Raw genomic sequence first — 19056 nt, 5'->3', positions numbered from 1 at the left:
AACACTTACAATGTCACTGTATTTTATTCACCACTCCCACATCCACATGCAAGTCATTTCCCTCACAATGTACTGGTAATGGGATGCTTTGAGCCCTTCTCAGGGAACAATGATTTATAGTCCGCAGGAGACACAGGCTGAAAATCAGGTGTGCAGTTTCCTGAATGTCACATAATTTCACAGTTAGCTATGAGAGCAATCTGGTTTCAAATTATGCATTTGGCTTATACTTGATTTGAGGTGCAGTTACAGGAATTAATTCTGAAAAAAGCATCTCTTTATTTAACAATATCTCTTATAAGAAGGAAACGTATTATTCAGATGAATCATGTTAAGAATCTTTAAACTCATTCAGTTTTCAGTTGTGAAATTAGGAGAGAAATAATGATTTAAAGAGCCAAGAAGTGCATGCAGAAGCTTTACAGTGTTTAACCTCCCTATACCCCGGAATTTTTTTATTAAAAAATCTGACTGAATTATCATTTTGACATTTTTGTAACTTTGGTCTCATTTAATAAGTTGATTGAGCTCTTTAAAAAGTATCACCTTTGAAACTATAACTACAATTTTTAGAAACAACAGCTTTCTTTTATAATGAAAAGTATTTATAGCAGAAGCACATAGATTTCCACACAAGCACAAATTGGATCTGAAAATGAATACTGAGCATATCTGAGCACCTAAAGGTGCTCAAAAACAATAATTATCAAGGACCGAAGACCGCAGCATGATTGTTGTTGTCCCCCTGCCATCCAGAAGGCTATGCATGAAAAAATAAAGCATGAGCTCATGAGTCACATCACTACAGGGTGGCTCTGGTAGGACAAGATGGTTTCCACTGGGTGTAGATAGGCTTCAGTTTTTCGTCTTGGACATTACCTTGTCTAAGAAAGCATTTCCATCCTTCAGGGACCAACCAGGAAGATTACACAGCCTGGGACTGCAAAACAAAAATTAAATTATCCTAAATAGATTATAATCCTCAGTGATTTCATGGTGACTGTACTGTCTCTATAATGTTTACAACAGTTTGAAATTACTGGCAGTGATGCTTACCTAAAATAACTATCAAAAAAGAGAGAGAGAGAGAGAGAGAGAGAGAGAGAGAGAGAGAGAGAGAAATTACCATATTGTATTGAGCTTAACAATTATGTGGCAATAGAATATCTGAAGGTCAAATAGTTTAGCACAAAATTAAAAGGATTAGAGGAATGCTGTGAAGAATAATAAAGAAAAAAGATAAATAAACCATTAGGCATTTTAGAACCTTCCAATAGGTGCCCCAGCTTTAGCTGGGTTTGCCAATACACCTGAGGGAGGCGGCATGGCTGGTACACCGCAGTGCCTGTGGGGAGACAGGCTCGGGTTAGGGCTCCAGTAAGAGCACTTTCCTGCTGCACATGAATACCTGAGTTCTCCTCAAACCGTGTTCCGGAGTCAGCACCGACAAGTGCATCACTCACTCATCACCTGAGGCTTGAGCTTCCAATTATGGGAAATGAAGCCAGCTTTCACAAGTGCTACAAAACAACAGCCTCTCCAGGTGAACAGTTTGTAGAAGGTGAAATTAAAAACCTAGAATTAAAACATCATTCACATTTAGTGATCTTGGGACTTCACTGGGTAGTATCTGTAATAAGAATTATACTGGAAATGGAAAATGCCAATAATTTGGGAGAAAAAAAACAATATATTGGTTAAATGAAAGAAGGACCAATGAATGAAGAAAAAGTGTATCAGGAACACAAGTGGAATGCCAAGACGACTTCAGCTCGTTTCAAAGTTAATGTCTGTGAAGTAAAAATAAAAGGTAAAGTAAGGGTGTGAGGGTGTGACTAAAAAGACTACTGTGTTATCAGACACAAAGTCTGTATTTTATTTTTTCTCCTGAATAACTTAATAGATTCTGACTGTGTAATCAAGGAGAAATACAAGTTGAAAAATAGATATTTTTCAACCTCCTTGGAAAGATTTTACTCAGAAAAATCTGAATAAAATATATGTTTATCTAGTTTCAAAAAAAATGAATTTGGGGAGCAGCTTTCAATTTTCATATTAATGCTAAACTTACAGAAAAGTTTCAAGAATACACATACAACAAAACCATCTATATCCTTTAACTCAATTCATTTAATGTTTGTATTTTGCTTTATTAACCCAAATTTGTACTTGAGAATGAAAAGCACTACTATAAGAATCAAAATTGGGGGGCTGGGGATGTAGCTCAGCGGCATAAGTACCTGCCTTGCAAGCAGGCAGTCGTGAGTTCGATCCCTGGTACTGATAAAAATAAAAAAAAGACAAAAAAAAAAAAAGAATCAAAATTGGTTGGTACAAATTATACCTGATAAACTTCCTCTTTTTTTAAACTCTGAGTTCTCTGCTCTAACTTCTTATCACAATATTTCATTGATTTCCATCTTGTTTCATAGTCACAGATGCCTTTACTTGTAAATGTCTTACTTCTTTTAAAACATAGGCACTTTAATACCAATGTAATGACAAGACAATGTGGACACCATTCTCATTTCATGCATGCTAACTCTCTAAAACAAGGCTGTAAACACCTACTCCCTTTACAAAGAGGACTGGACCAAAGGACATGCACTCGTCTCTTCTCCATCAGGCATACACAAATCAGATGACTGATGCCTTAGATGTCAACAAATGATTAGGAAGTCTACATTACTTATCAGAAAATAACTCATTTTTTAAAAAGTGGAATTTTCAGGGATTGCAGTCTAAACCCTCTGTGGCAAATCCTCCTACTAAGCCTTTCTAGTTACTCTGGGCTTGGGACATTGATGGGACTAAATGTTCAAAGGAAAGCATGATTGCAGGGTGACAGCACAGATTGAACACACCTTGCTGAAATGCTAGGGACAGGAAATGTTTCAGATTTAATCATGTGGACTTTGCAATATTTGCATACACTTTACTGGTAGAATATACCTAACCTGAACTCTGAAATGCTCCAAAAGTCCAAAACTTTGAGTATCACATCTGTGAATTCTGGAACATTTCTGATTAGGGATATTTAATCTACAGTGCTAAAGATGAAGGGACTCAAAATATACCACCAAATAACAAAGGGATGCTGCTGATAGCAGAGACGAAAATATTTTATTATTTTGCTTCAATGAAAAAACCATAAAGAGTTAGTAAAATTTAATCAATCAAAGGGGAAGAAATTGAGGAATTGCCTACTTTGTGCCAATGATTGCAAAGTTCAAGTAGGTAAAATTTGTTTAAAAAAATGGTGAGAGAGATTTCCCTACAGAAATCTACTTCAATATCAGGGGTAAAAACATTAGAAAAACTATGATTGTAAATGAACACATCTTTGTGTTTATTATTTTATAACCTTTTGTTAGACAAAAGGCTACTATTGAAAAAATTTAAACAAAGAAAAAAACATGTATACAAAATTTACTTTTCTAGTGGGTATTTATTTTGGAAAAATATGTAAACTTTGTATAAACAAGTACGTAACATAAAGCTCTCTAAGTAATCTCTTGCCTATAAAAATACTGAAAGGTGGATTGAACATAACATGCATTTTTTTTTTTTTTTTGGACAGGGCCTCACTATGCAGTTCAGGCTGTCCTTGAGCTCACTTGGTAGCCCAAGCTAGCCCAGACCTTACAGTGATCCTCCTGCCTCAGCCTCCCAAGTGCTGGGATTACAGGTGTGTACCACCACACCTGGCCCATAATATGCAATTTATTTTTTCTTCAAATGTTTTAGGGCTGGGTCCTTGGGTATTGAACCTGGGAGGGAGTGGTGAGCTATACCCTTTTTTATTTTTCATTTGGGACAGGGTCTCACTAAGTCACCAGGTTGCCCAGGATAGGTTCAAATGCACCATCTTCCTGCCTCAGCTTCCCAGAGTGCTGGGATCACAGGAATGTGTCACCATGCCTGGCTCTTTACTCTTTTCACTTTAATAATTTCCTAGCCTGGGCCAGGGATTTGGCTCAGCAGCATAAGTGCCTGCTGGTAAGACGAAGTTGTAAGTTCAATACCTGGTACCACAAAAAAAAAAAAAAAAAAATCTTTCTAGCCTGAAATATATTAAATTTATAGTCAAAAAATAATAACAGAGGAGGTAGGACTACATTCATTTATTCACTTAAAAAATATTTACAATAGCTAGTTACTCTGAGCAAAGTGCTGAGGTAACAATAAAGAAACCATCTATGCTTTAGGAAATACAACCTAATACAAGGAGAGAGTACACAGAAACTACAATAGAACAGAGTAAGAAGCATTTTTGATAGTTTACAGTGTGGCAGTGAGCAGTGAACAGGAGTTAGGAGGTGAACATAAAGAAGGTCTTTCCTGAAAAAGAACACACAAGTGAGCCGCATTACATGGTGCAGTGTTGAATGGGTGAAGGAGTGTTAAGTATACTCACTTAGGAGTCTTTACTGAGTCCAGTACTTGGCTAGCTGCTGGTGATATATCTGTGAGCAAAATGTACCTGTCTTTCTGAGAAGGCAGGCAAGACAGACGGATAAAGCAATCACACAAATGAACAGGAGCAAGCTGTCCAAAATGATAAAGTGCTACAGTAGTAACAAGTACTGTACCACAAAAGGTAAGGAGGGACCAACCCAGACAGCTTTAAAGACTTCCCTGGGGTGCCTGGGAAATGTGGCCCAGAGGTGGAGCTCCTTCCAAACATGCACAAGGCCCTGGGTTCAATTCCCAGTACTAGAGGCAAAGAAAAAGACCCTCCACCAGGCGTGGTGGCTCATGCCTGTAATCCCAGCATTCGGGACACTGAGGCAGGAGGTTCGTTGCAAGTTCGAGACCAGCCTGGACTACAAAGTGAGCTCAAGGCCAGCCTCCTGAACTGTATAGTGAGACCCTGTCTCAAAAAGACCAAAAAACAAACAAACAAACAAATAAAACAAAACACCCCTCCTAGGGATACACCTGAGCTGAGATCTGGACACAGCAGAGTCAGGAGAAGACTTGTTCAAAGGGCAGGGCAAGATGGGCAGAGAAAAAACGACATTACCCGTCCCAGTGATTTCTTCCTGTCCTTTTCATCAGTCCTTGGCAGGGCCACCTTTCAGTAAAGAATCCCATACATTCTCTTCTAACTCCTCATCCAACTATCATGGTACCTTTTCCACATCCTTTTAAAATAGGAATTGCTGTCTTTTTTTTTTTTTTTGGTGTCAGGAGTTGAACTCAACACCTTGTGCTTGCCAGCCTGGCACTTGTACCACTAAGCTATGTCCCTGGCCCAGGAACTGCTATCTTAAAAGCTCTAAGAGAAGAGCTCCTGCTAAGCAGTTTGTGGAAGGCGGCATGAAAGAGGAAGAGAAGAGTCTTCCAGGCTGACGAACAATGCATGTGCTGGCTCTGAGGCAGGAGACAAGATTTCTTTGAAATTCTAGAAGGAAACAAAGAGCAAGAGGTAGAGTGAAAAGCCGATACAAAATGGCAGGCATCACCTAATATATTAAGATGTGTTTGTTGTCTCCTAAGAGCAATGAAAAACCACTGAGAGATTTTAAACAAATGAGAGGTAAGATTAGATTTCTACTGAAAATAATAAATCTTGATCCACTTCATGAAGAAACAGACAGACCATATTACAAAATATTACCTTAAATAATTGGCTTGTACTCTTAAAAATGTGAAGGCCATTAAGAAGACTGAGAAACTCTTCCAAATTAAAGGAGCCTAAAAACATGGTAACTAAATGCAACATGTAGTCTGAAATATGACGGTGGGCCAGAAATGTTTTTCTTTTTTTCTGTTTCTTAGTGAAGTATGAAAGGTGAAACTGAAAATATGAATGAAGCATATAATACTGCTACACGATAAATTTCTAAATTTTGATTATATCATAGTTAGGTAAGAGAATGTCCTTGTTCTTAGGAAATATGTACTCAAATGTTTAAGGGTTAAGGAGCATCACGTCTACATCATACTCTTACATGGGTCAGAAAAAATATGCATACATATAAAAGAATATAAATTTGTTAAAATGCCAGCAATTGCTAGAGTAACTAGAAATTTGTGCTATTTTTGCCAATTTCCTGAAAATCTGTAAGATTTCCAAATAAAAAAGTTATACCAAAATATGACTCTGGATGCAGACAGGCGAGGTCAAACTTGAAAAATCTGGTTAGGAGTCTTCAGCACCCCTATGAAAGGCAATCATGACTGCAGGAACAGTGAAGAGAGGTGCCTAGGTCCTTGAACTATTTGGAAGGTAAAAATGTCAAAACTTAATGAGAGAAAGTGGGGTGTATCCATGTGAACTCCTGGTTTTTGGTTTTGTTTTGTTTTCTTTTCTTTTCTAACAGAATACTGCTAAGATAGAGAACTTGGGGAAAACAACCAGGTGTGAAAGAGTATGCTCTTTTCTGGAGCAAGTTTGATCATAAATGTATTTTAGGACACATTGACTTCTAGGTGCTGTCAAACAAAGGCACATCCAAACAGAGAAACTGTGAAGAGCACATGAATCCAGAGGGAAAAGAGGTTATCTAAAGACTCACATTGCTTAGTTATTGTTTGGGATGGTCACTGAAGCCCTGGGTCTTGGTAAATTTCCTTGGTGGAGCTCACAATAGTCAAGCACTAAACACTGAAGAATTCCAATGTAGTGTATGATGGCCAGTTAGGAGGAAGAGGAGTCTCCTAAATATAAAAAAGGAAGTCATACAGGTAAAAAGAAAGCCAGGAATGCATTAGTGTGGAGGCCAGTGCTGCTGGATGTCAAGTCATTGGTGACCTTGGTGAACTCCTTGCAGTGAAGGATACAGGCAGAGTAAAGACTGCTGGTGGAGAAAGTGGAGTTGAAAAGATTAAAATTCTGCCTTAAATTTTAAGTTAAGCCAGATAATGTGGTGCACGCCTGTAATCCCAGTATTCTGGGAGACTGAGACACGAGGATCACAAATTTGAGGCTACCCTGGGCAATATAAATCCTGTCTCAAAATGAAAAACAAAAATAAAAACAAAAGCAAAAAAGGGCTGGAGATGCAGCTATATGAGAAGGCCCTGTGTTCAATCCCTAGGACCACAAAAATAAAAATTTTGAGATTAGATATGACTGACCATAATTAAATGGAAAAGACTGTCATGATGGAAAGATAAATAACTGAATAACATAATTGATGAATTATATTAATGAAAGGACAGATGGAATCAGAGAAGATAAAGCCATTCAATCATACAGTAAATATTTACTACACTGCAAAAACTGTTTTAGGTTCTGGGAATATAGTGGAGGACAAACAAAATCCCTGCCCTTAGGAAATAACTTTTGTGGAGAAGAAAAACAATATATTAAATATGTATGTATAATGTAATGACAAGTGCAATGGAGACAACTAAAGCAGGAGAAGGGAATGGAGAAGGGCAGAGGAAACCATTTTGAACAAGTAAGTCTCCAAGGTTTCTGGCCAGAGCTCAACAAGACATTTTCTGAGGAACTACACAAATTAGCATCCATGCCACTAGTATAACTTTCCTCTGAGAGTAAAAGAATTGCAAGAAAGGAGACAGCAGAAGTAGATTCTACTTTTGAGTCAGTGTTGTGAGCACAGAAGAACGAAAAGAATGAACAGTAAGAGGAAAGCATGTAGCAGGGATTGTCTGATCAATTCCAGTTCTCTATTTTTCCCTTGCAGTGCCAGGGACTGAACACAGGGTCTGGCACATGCTCGGTAAGTGCTCTGTAATTGAGCTACATCTCTGGACTCCAATTCCACAGCAGACTGGGTCCTCTCATAACATCCTTTACTTTATTTTTAAAAGTAATTATCACAAGCACAGTTAAGTCTTCAGCTGTATACTGTCTTTCTCCCCTGAAAGACAAGTATTATGAGAGCAAGAAAGCAGTCTTATTAATATTAGTATTTCCATCCAGCACAGGATAGATTATTAGTAAACACCAAATGAATAAGTAATTTGTTCTTTGTGGGGAAATCAAAAATAGTATTAGGTTATTTTAATAAGCAATAATCTGTTGGCCATGTTAAACACCACCCCTTCCCCCATGTTGATTAATACCAATGGATGGAAAATGGATTTCCAAGAGCTGGATGTGATCATAACTGAATCCCATCAGCTCTGCAGTAAATGCAATCTGGAATTATCTCTGGCCTTATCACTATACCACCTTATTGTATCCTTTAGCTCAGAAAAATCAATAGTTGATTTTAATTTTTCTGGATGATTCATGGGGTTATCACTGTGAATAATCATGGTACTCAGATGTCTTCAGGAATGACTGAGATACATTAGATGGTTTACTCAGCAGGCTAGGCTTTTAAGCTTTTCAATCTGCTTTAGATAGTTCTTTCAGCTCCTTACTTTATGTGGCATTATGTTTTTGCTCCTGTGAATATACTTATTTCTAAAACTTAGTCCCTTTTCTTATAAACTTGTGCTTCTAAGCAGGCGCAATCTGGGAAACCAGTTTCTTAAAACAAAATCTTAAATATCAACAGTGCTGTCTGTAGGCCCAAGGCAATCTATCTGATGTAACATACGTATTTGGGCTACATTATATGGTTATATGAGTTCTACAGTTGACAAATATGAAAATAATGCCAGATACCTATCAAAAAAAAAGTCCGACTCTATGATAGAAAGTCCTTGCAAAGACAGTTAAGTGATCCTAGAATTCAATTTTTGGGCTCATCAGCTGGCCATTTATTAGTTCTTACGAACTACCAATACAGATGAAATATACATGACCTCAGCTGCACTAAGTAGTTGCAGGAACATTTTACAGAAGCTTAGAAGAAGTTATAATAAAGAAGTCAATCAATAAATCAATAGAACACTTTCTACCAACACAGCCAAAGAAAATTATTTTGATAAAGAACATTTTCAAGGGGACAAAGTAAACTAAAGGGACAATACACAAGCACTGATGATTTTGGTATTAATGGATACCATTTTCAGCACACTGAATCTCATCTGTCTCAGGATGCATCAGCATTTACCTTTGAACAAGTGGCAAAGGAAGGAAATTGAGGGTGGAAGTCATGTCCAGTCCACAGTCCAGCATAATGGTGGTTGATTTGAACTTGAGTATGTTGCACGGTAAAGTTGGGTGCCCTGACAGGCAATACTGAAAAAAAATGAAATCACTTTATCAATAATCAATTACAGAAAATGCTCAAGAAGTGAACTATATAAAACTGATGATCTTTTCTCATAATAGCATGTAAATTCAGTTAATGTTCTACCATGTGACTTCCTTCCTTTTACTGCTTGGCTGTTACTTCCATTAGCAGTGCAAAATACTCAGAAGTCTCAGAGCACACCTGGCTTCTTGTAGGACACCAAGTTATATGCTACTTTAAGGGGGGGCCACAGCTGTTCAAAATAGAAAGCTTCAAGGTTATGGCTTTTATGTGCTAGTTCCAAATTCCTACTGTCCCAGCAGCATGTAAATATGGTCATTGCCTAAATTGGTGGCAGTCAATGAAACTCTAGGCTGAATCCTCAAGATTCTGTCCTAGGTTTGGTTTCTCTCTTCTGTAGACAAGTCAAGTGACTCCCCCAAAAGAGGAAATGCTTGGAAAGGTTAACCAATACACAAGTAAAGATTTATGGCTCAGGTGAAATAGCTCAAAAGAATGGGTTCCCTGATGTGCACATAGTAAGCATGAGGGTGCAATTATCTTGTTGCCAACCAATCAGAAGTTTCTCATTTGTGCCAGTGAGTCTCAGAAGTCCAAGGACACAATCCCTAAAGTGGGTAAAAAAGGGGAATGTTGAGGCAAAACAATATATTGGTCTGAAACATTTCTCATGTCCTCCTCAATGCACTAGAGATGACAGACATGCCACACTGAAAATTTCTCTACGGGAGATACCCTGTCACCTTCAGTAATTCCACTGGTGGGGCTGGGGATTTAGCTCAGCGGCACAAGCGCCTGCCTTGCAAGCAGGCAGTCGTGAGTTCGATCCCTGGTACCGATAAAATACGAAAAAGACAAAAAAAAAAAAAAAAAAGTAATTCCACTGGTACTGTGGGGAAAAAAAGCCAAGACACCCACCATCACAGATACTGGCAAGTCATTCCACAGATGATTCCCTTACGCTGCAAAGCCCAGAAAATGGAATGATCAATGTTTTCAACTCCCAGCAGGTACCCCCCGCTTTTTTTTTTTTTTTTTTGATGTAAGTAGGACAGGATAAGACAGAGCACTGCTATAATATCATCTAGCTCCATTGCTTGGTCAAGTCTTTTAGACATTTGTTGCTCTGTTGGTTCTTTCTCTGTATGGCATGGATTTTTCTACTTTTCTCCAGAGGACATTACAAAAATTGATGGTTTCTTTTAAATTGCATGTTCTTAAAACTGATAAGACCACAGAGCCAAGAATCTGTGGGTGCTTTGCAAGCTTATTTCTTCAAAGTTAATGCAGGAGGATTATTTTACCAAGCCAAAATTCGTAACTCATGGTCTGAAAAGGTCCACAGGTATAGTGACTGCCTGGTTCACACAATTGTCAAGGAGACATCCAGAGACAGCCTGGCTGCCTCCAACAATGCTCTCGCTAAGTCCAATACGCTGCTTTTTCTCAATAGGCAGCCAACCATCTAGTGAGAGTTATAAAGCTAATGCACAAAATCCTACCATGTGACTTTAATTTTAAAAGCTAGAAATAAGCCTACCATTAAGAAAACCTTCAATACTAGTACAAATAGTAAAGTTATAATCACAGCAATCCACTTGTTTTTGTATTTCCTTTCATTTTTGTAATACATTAATTTTGGACACATACAGTTTTGTGTGCTGCCTTTGAAACTCATGACTGTGTTTCACCTATGTTGTATCATATGTCACATTTTTGGCTAAGTTAATGTCCCTTTTTAAAAATTCGGTTATCACCTTACTGCTGAACATGTAGGTGGCCTCCAGTCACTGTATAACACAACTGTGGTCATCACTTCAGTGCTGAGGCTTTTTCCATATTGGACTATTTCTTTAGAGGATTCCCAGAAGTAGCATTAACTAGGTCAAAAAATATGAGTGTTTTATGGCTCTTGAAACCTGCTGCCAAAATGCTTTCCAAAAGAGGCTGTACCTATTTACATTGTTGGTAATGTATCAGATCTGTTCTGCTGCTCATACATTACCTTCAAAACCGTCTACATCCTCACCAAAATGCGGCAATAACCTTAGCAATAGCTATATGGAGGTAATTAAATTGCCCAAGGCAAGGAAAGTCACTTATCTGATAAACAGATTTAGTTTTGAGAGGCAGTATGGTAAAATTATAAAAAGACAGAGTTTGCCTGACCTTAAATCCTTGTCACACTCACTTTTTTAAAAAAATTTTTTTGTCTTTTCTTTTTTATCGGTACCAGGGATCGAACTCACGACTGCCTGCTTGCAAGGCAGGCGCTTATGCCGCTGAGCTAAATCCCCAGCCCCGTCACACTCATCTTTAATGTGTGATTTTGCAGAGACTCAATTTCTTCATCTGTGAGACACAGGACTATAACCTATCCTCTTAAGAGTTGTGTGTGTTCACTTTTAGTTGCTTTTGCTATAGTATCGTCGAGGGGCAGAAGAGATCCCCTAAGTCTGGGGAGTAATTTACATTCTACAGTGGACATCTACTAGTACCTTAAGATGTATGTATATCTTAGAGTTAGGTAAGATATTCTTGATTTATGTTTCTAACATATGAGGATTCTTGCTTTTTTCACAATTTTAAAATGAACTGTCAGCCACTGTCCCTTTTGAATATTGTCTCTTTCCCATTTGTAGCTTTTACTTCAGGAATACCTATTAAATGAAATGTTGTAATACTGTCTTTTACTCTCCTACCCTCTCAACTAAATTCTCCTCTTATAATTTTAGTTTTTAGCGCTATACAGTACATTTGGGGTATTTTCCTCAGATTTATCTTTTATTTTGCTAATTCTTTGTTTAGTAGCATCATATCTGCTAGCAGTCTATGGATTAAATTGATGAAATTTTCTTGCCTTTCATTTTATTTTTGCAAGAGACAGGGTCTTACTATGTTGTTGAGACGGACTTTAATCACTTGCGCTTAAACTATCATTCTGCCTTTTGAGTAGCTGGGATAACAGGTATGTGTCACTTGACCTGATTTGAAATTCCTTTCCAATGACCATGTCTTTTATTTCTAAAATTTCTCCTTCCTTTGTGAGTATGCTGCTTTGTTATCTTGAAAGATTTGGTCCCTTTAGATATCCCTTTAATCATTCTCACACATTACTTTTATTTATTTATTTATTTAGGTTTTTCTGAGTAGGGTCTCACTATGTAGTTTAGATTAGCCTTGAATTTACTATGTAGTCCAGGCTGGCCTGAAATTTGTAGTGTCCTTCTGCCTCAGCCTCCCAAGTGCTGGCATTATAGGCATGTACCACCATGCCTGACTATGCATTAATTTTAGAGTTTCTGTTGGATTGTATAATTGTATGATGGTCCTGGGAATCTTGCTACAACTACTGATTCTAACTCATGATCCATTTCATTATTTACCGTTGTTTTAATATTGCAGATAGCAAGCTCCTCTTTAGTGGGGTTTTATCTCTGGAAATTCTCTGAAGAATGGGCTAGGGAGTTCCTTCCCCAAATGTCACCATTTTGAGACCAATTTCTATGTTGATTTCATAGCCTGAACATGTAAGGGAGCATACGAATCAGACTTCAACACACTCAAAGCATGGGACTAAGATCCTTTTCAACTTTTAAAATTTTTTTTGGAGACCACTTCTCACTGTCACTGAGAGTTATCAAGGTAGGCAGTTTGTTAGCGGAATTTGGAAAAATTAGGAGATGAAGAAGCACAAGAATGTTATAAACAGAACTTGATGGGTGATTCTAAATTAGACGGATGATTCATTTGGGCCTCAGAAGATCAGGATGATGACAGGAATTCAGATAGTAAAGGCCACACTCAAGAGGTTTTGGTTGCGAACAAGGACTCTACTGACAGTTGGCCTAGAAGCTTACACTCTTAGCAGAAAAGTTGTCTACACTTTGACCATGTCTTGAGAATTTGTAAAAGACTTAAGATTAAGGGTGGCTGACTAATCTGGAGAAAACTTCAAGACAGCCTAACATTTAGTCTATGACATGGATAAGTTGAGGCAAAAGGCAGAGGAAAGCAGGGCACTGTAGTACATACCTATAATCCCAGCACTGGAGTGGCGGAGGCAGGAGGATTACTGCAAGTTTGAGAGCAGCCTGGGTTACAAAGTGAGCTCAAGGTCAGCCTGAACTGCACAGCAAGACCCTGTCTCAAACATATCCCCCCCCACACACACACACAAGCAGAGGAAAAAAATTGAAAGATTTAAATTTTGTCTCCGATGGGGTCATGTATAAAGTTGGGGCAAAGGTAGATATGAGTGCTAAAGAAATCAGAACTGCTGAAAAGGAGTCACTTACTTTACATGAGAACAATAGGAAAGATGACTTAAGGGCATTTCTGGAAATAGTCAGACTCCACTCATTACAGACTGAAGAATGGAAAATGGAAAATTCCTTTGTAAGATTTTGCTTTGAAAAAGGAGTCTCGGGCTGGGGATTTAGCTCAGCGGCATAAGTGCCTGCCTTGCAAGTTCAATCCCCGGTACCGATAAAAAGGAAAAAGACAAAAAGAAAGAAAGAAAGAAAAAGGAGTCTCAGGATGTACGGCTCATTCAGTGATAAGAGAAGTTTCTCCTCAAGTTCGGCCATGCAGGTATTCAAAGGTTTTTGCAGCCATGGTCCAAGGGGGCTTAGGCTACTGTTCTCACTGGTAGGAAACTCTGGCATCATTCACGTGGTACAGGTTTTTCAGGAATGCAGAATCCAAGTGTTACAGGGTCATGAAAGTGCCCACCTAGATTTCAGAGGAAGGTCAGGGACACCAAGCAATGTGCTCAAGAGAACAGTGAAGCTGTGAGAGTGAAGGAGCAATAGAGACTCTAGGAATTTGGAGATGCCAGGAATGTGGATCATCTACTGCAGAAAGTCACAGGAAGTGAGTGAAATCAGCCCAAGAGAGAGGCCATGTGGGCTACAATCTGCAAAGCCATAGGATAAGATTACCCAAACCCTTTGGAACTCACATTCTACCCTCAGTGCCTTGGATGCCAGATATGGAACTATAGGAATTAATGCTTATCATATTGGGTTTTGGTCTTACTTTGGTCTGATTCCCTTCTATTCCCTTTTGGAAAAATGTGTACTCTGCTACTGTACATTGGAAGCATGTAACTTTTTTTTTTTAATGTTTAAGGGGTTCACAGGTAAACATTTAAGTCTCAATGGAGACTTTGTACTTGGGCTTTTCCACAATGCTGAAACTGTTAAGACTTTTGCATCTCGTAAGGATGGACTAAACATATTTTACAGTGGAAATGTACATGGCTGGCATATTACGACATTTAAAACGTCACCTAAAAATCTTGTGTTCAGAGGTGCAGCTTGTTGGAAAGGGTGAGTTTCTTGGGGCATAAGTCAGAAGCGTATATTCTTTTCTCAGGCTCTTTCTTTCTCCATTTCCTGGCTGTCACAGGGCTGAGCAGCATTCTTCCATCATGCCCTTCCACCATGTTCCTGTCATGAAGCCAGCCAACTATGTATGGAGTCTTCAAAATTTGTAAGCCAAAATAAATCTCTCCTACTTCGCATTGTGGGTGTCAGGTATTTTGTCTAAATGACAGGAAAGCAACCACTATAATACTGGAAAAGGAATTCTAAAAATAAAAGTAAATCCTAGCTTAGAAAGGATAGGAACAGAGCTGGGCGTGGTGGCATGCACCTGCAATACCAGCCATCAGGAGGCTGAGACAGAAGAAATGCAGTTTCAGGCCAAACTAGGTGATTTAGAGATACTGTCTCAAAATGTTAAAAAACAGGAAGGGGGAAGAGGGACAGAGACAATTAGCCTGGGGCTATAGCCCAGCACTGTCCCTGGGTTCAAAAAAGGAATAGGAACTGAAAAATTCATATCCCTTCATTTCATCTTTTAAAACAACTGAATTATGTAAATAATCTTGATATTATCTTAATGATGGAGAGCTAGCTAAGATCACACAGCAATAACAGACTTAGCTTGTACTTGGACGAGTTCTATATGATATACGAGGAAGAAAAACTATAATTGTGTACTATACAAAGAGTAAAAGGTTTAATTTGGAGAGCATGATTAGAAAAATATTTAAACTCTCATAAATAAAAGTAACAGAGTTTCCTAATCATCTAAGTTCTCCCTAATATCATATTCCTGCTATAGTGCTGCTATCTAATTTCCGCTACACAGAAGAGAGCTGGAATAGACAAAGAAGGGAGTGTATTCAGTGAGTAAAGCCTGCTGACAGTCATTTCTGTATACCTGAGACACTGTACAAGAGCATATTTTAAAACTTTTAAACATGGTATTTCCTAACGATAAAACCACAAATTGTTTTACTTAGTTGCAGCGTTACTTATGCTCATCAGACTTTTTACCTAATATTTGGATAAAATATTTGGATATTGGAACTTTGATCTCACAAATGAATCACAACTAAATGGAAGAGCTAAAATAATGAAAGTCTAGAAAAACACTGTTCAATAAAAATACATTGCACACTAGGTATACAATTTTAACATTTCTAATTGCCAAATTAAAGAAAAAGGAACAAGTGAAATTAACTTTAATTCTGTATTATCACTTCAACATATAATCAATACTAAAATAGAGACATTTTATATTATTTATACAGCCTTAAAAATCTGATGTGACCCTTATAGGGCATTTTAATTCAAATGCTAAATCTCCATCTGGGAAATAACCTGAGATATACCTGATTCCATAAAATTTAGTATAAAAAGTAGATCCACATACTCACTTAAGTTCTTCCAAACATGTTTAAAATTCTCTAAGTGAATAAGCTTTGTTTCTGTTGTAGATTCAATCCAGCCTTGAGTGTGCTAGGCATCTACTATCCCACAGAGTTACATCCCCAATCCTCAGTATTAGCCCTTAAATTTTAATTTTAATCAATTAAATCTTTGTATGCAGATTCAAGCAAAGATTTCCTACAAAAGATACAAAAAGAGTAAGGCAAAGATTTCTTAGACTCAGACACATAAAGCACCATAAAAATTTAATTAACCTTACTTAAAATTTAAAACTTTGGTCTTCAAAAGACCAGTTCTAGCCAGCTGTGGTGGCACACACCTGTAATCCCAGCACTCTGGGAAGCTGAGACAGGAGTAGTACAAGTTTGAGCCCAGAATTGGCAATTTAGTGATGAGGTGAGATCTTATCTTGACAAAAAAAAACTAACAAGATACTCTTAGGAAAATGAGAGATCACCCACAAATTGAAGGCAAGTATTTTTAAGATACTTATCTGACAGAAAACTTGAATATGGGGGGGGGGACTGTTTTATAACTCACTTAAAAGCACAATTCAATAGCAGCAAGCAAAGCACTTGAACAGGCACACACGGAAGGGGAGACATGGATAGCAAATGAGATGATGCTCAACATTAATCCTTTGGGAATGCAAATCAAAATCACAGCAAGATACCACTGCACTCTGATTAAAAAGAACAACAAGTATGGACAGGGATGCTGAGCACTCAGAAATCTCATGCACTACTGGCACAATTTAATATTCATTATGGTTGTTGTATGTATCGATGTTTGCTCCTGTCTACTGCTATCCCATTCTACTGTAACTGCTATCTATTCCATTGTAAGGATGTACCTTAATTTGCTTATCCATTACCATGTTATGAACATTTGGGTTGTTTCCAGTTATCGATGATTATGAATCAAACTGCTATAAACATTTACATACAAGTTTTTAAAGGGGCATACCATTTTGTTTCCCTAGGGTAAGTATTTAAGAATTGTTGCCTTATATGGTTAAGTATATGTTTACCTTTATAAGAAACTACCAAACTGTTCCAAAGTGGAAATTTATTTTTGGCTTAAAAAACCAGCATCAGTTTTTATTTCCTGGTTTCCATGCCATAGTGTCCAATATCACTTTTTACCTAGGCATAAAGTTTTGTTGAAACTTTGTCTATTAAGTATTATTAAGCATGAATAAAACCCTAAATTCTTTGGGCCTCAAATTGCTCATCTGACAAATGAGATTTCTCATCCCTCAACTGGTTACTGGGTTGACTAAAACCTCTTTGTTTTTTATATAGCCTGTTGTCTAAACATGTCTGTATCACTGTGTTCTTTTAAAACTGACTTTTTAAAAATGTAGAAATTACACAGTGTATGAGGTGGGGAAAATTAGATTGTCTAATGCAAAATGTTTAAAAATGAGGGAATTTAGTTCTTTCCCAGCTTGTGAAGCATTCTTTGCCTGTACACTACCATCAATTAACTGTGGCTCATAAGAAGACATCTAGCGTGCAATTTGTTGAGAATCCCTGACTTATTCTATACCGTAGTCTTGAGTTACTAGTCTGTACTTAGCCAACTGCCCAATTAGGAACTGTTCCCTCTGCTAAGATTTTTGGGCCAGCCCCTCTAACATTCAGGTACTTACATAAATGTATTTCAATTTTATTTGGTAATGTCTCACTTTCTTCTGCCTTGCATCTTGATCCTATCTTGCAGAGAGCTGTTAAATGTGCTCTGTCACAGAGACTACACAGCTGAATAAAGCAGAGGGATACTTTTCTTCTTGTGCAGAAAATCTAACGCACAAGATCCAGAAATACAGAACCACTTTGGGGCTGGGGAGTGACTGACACTTACAGGCTGCTCCCCATGCTTATCCACTGCCTCGCATTCCTATGAAAATGAGTAAAGAAGCAAGAGCACACACACAAAGCAAACTGTCTTCAGCGGAAGCACAGGAAGGGTGGAAATGTTGATAGTAAACAATTAAGAGTGAGGGAGGAAGGAAGGAAGGAAGATAGGTTGGGGGTGGCTTGGAAACCAACATTGTTGGCTATCTGGCACCAGCATTTGATAAATGTGAAAAAGTAATTATAGTTGATGAGAAAAGTTCACTATGTATGTGACTGGTTTACACAAAAAAACAAACCCTAACAAAATTTATATGTATGTTAAAAAAAATAAGACATTCACCAAACTAGTCAAAGTGGTCACCTCAATGGAGAGGACAGCTGCAAGACTGGAACTTTTTCTATTATTTTAGGTATGTCTGTATGCTTGACTACTATATTAAACACATTTTAAAAGAATCAGTAAAATATTTTTCACCTTTGGACTAAGTAATCATTACCACAGAAGTTTCTACTGACAACCCAAAATTTAAAGAAAGGAATTTATTAATTTATACACTGCCAAAAATTTGCAGGAATGACAAAGTACAGGAAAGAAGTAAAACAGTTAACTAAATGGTTAAAACTTCTGAGTAAAGGAACAGCACCAATGAAAGAAACTTATTAGCCTAATATTAATTCAAGTGAAAGCCAGGAAGACAAAAGTGTTCTACTTAGGGAGAAGGTACCCAGATGTAAAACATATCAGCAAGCAGTTGTAATTTAAATCTTGAATGAATACATTTCTGGGTGGATCAGAGGAAAAACTAAAACCTGATCAGTAACTGCAAAGTTTCAAGAAATGAATTTATAGGTTTTGATGAGAAGTTTCTATAAACAGCTAGCATTTACTGAGCATTTAACTCATGCTGGGTTTGTCACATGAATTTACATAAGGACAAGAACCAAGCTTACTGATAATGTTCTGGTGATTGGAAAAGGCTTTATAGGTTGTGTCTAGATGTCTCCCCACAGCCTGATCCTGTCATAGGCGGAGCTTTTTCAGAGCTGGCTGAATCTAGAGTCTGTGATGCTGGGATTAAGGGTGTGAGATCACTAGATTAGTCCCCTGATTGGTTTGGCATAATTCAGAGTGTGGATAATGGGAAGGCAGCCTGGGTGTGAGTGTTGCCTGCCCTAAGGGTATGAATAGCCTGGGTATAAGGTAATGGACAGAAAGAGGGCTGCTGTGGCCCCTTGCTGCTTGCTTCCTCACGGCTTTGCTGCCTTCCCATGAACTGTTTCTCCTCTGCAATTCCTCTGCCATGCCACTCTCTCTTGGAGCCA

General features: G+C 37.9%; 1 protein-coding gene across 4 annotated transcripts in view; it reads right to left on the bottom strand.

The window, feature by feature from the left end:
- The window catches only part of Ints9 (integrator complex subunit 9), a 95763-nt gene that overhangs the window by 63140 nt on the left and 13567 nt on the right, over nt 1-19056 (bottom strand). For all 4 annotated transcript variants that reach the window (XM_003479703.5, XM_023561598.2, XM_063234525.1 and 1 more), the window contains exons 2-3: nt 8985-9112; nt 880-940 (exon numbers count right to left, since the gene is read on the bottom strand). In XM_003479703.5, coding sequence (XP_003479751.3) covers nt 880-940; nt 8985-9112 — 189 coding nt within the window. The remainder of the gene's footprint in view (nt 1-879; nt 941-8984; nt 9113-19056) is intronic.

This window comes from Cavia porcellus, unplaced genomic scaffold (genome assembly GCF_034190915.1).
Source record: "Cavia porcellus strain 051 isolate PalLab524CR breed Dunkin Hartley unplaced genomic scaffold, mCavPor4.1 scaffold_24, whole genome shotgun sequence".
Taxonomy (NCBI): domain Eukaryota; kingdom Metazoa; phylum Chordata; class Mammalia; order Rodentia; family Caviidae; genus Cavia; species Cavia porcellus.
The sequence above is the reverse complement of the archived record's forward strand: the minus strand, read 5'-3'. Positions and strand labels throughout refer to the sequence as shown.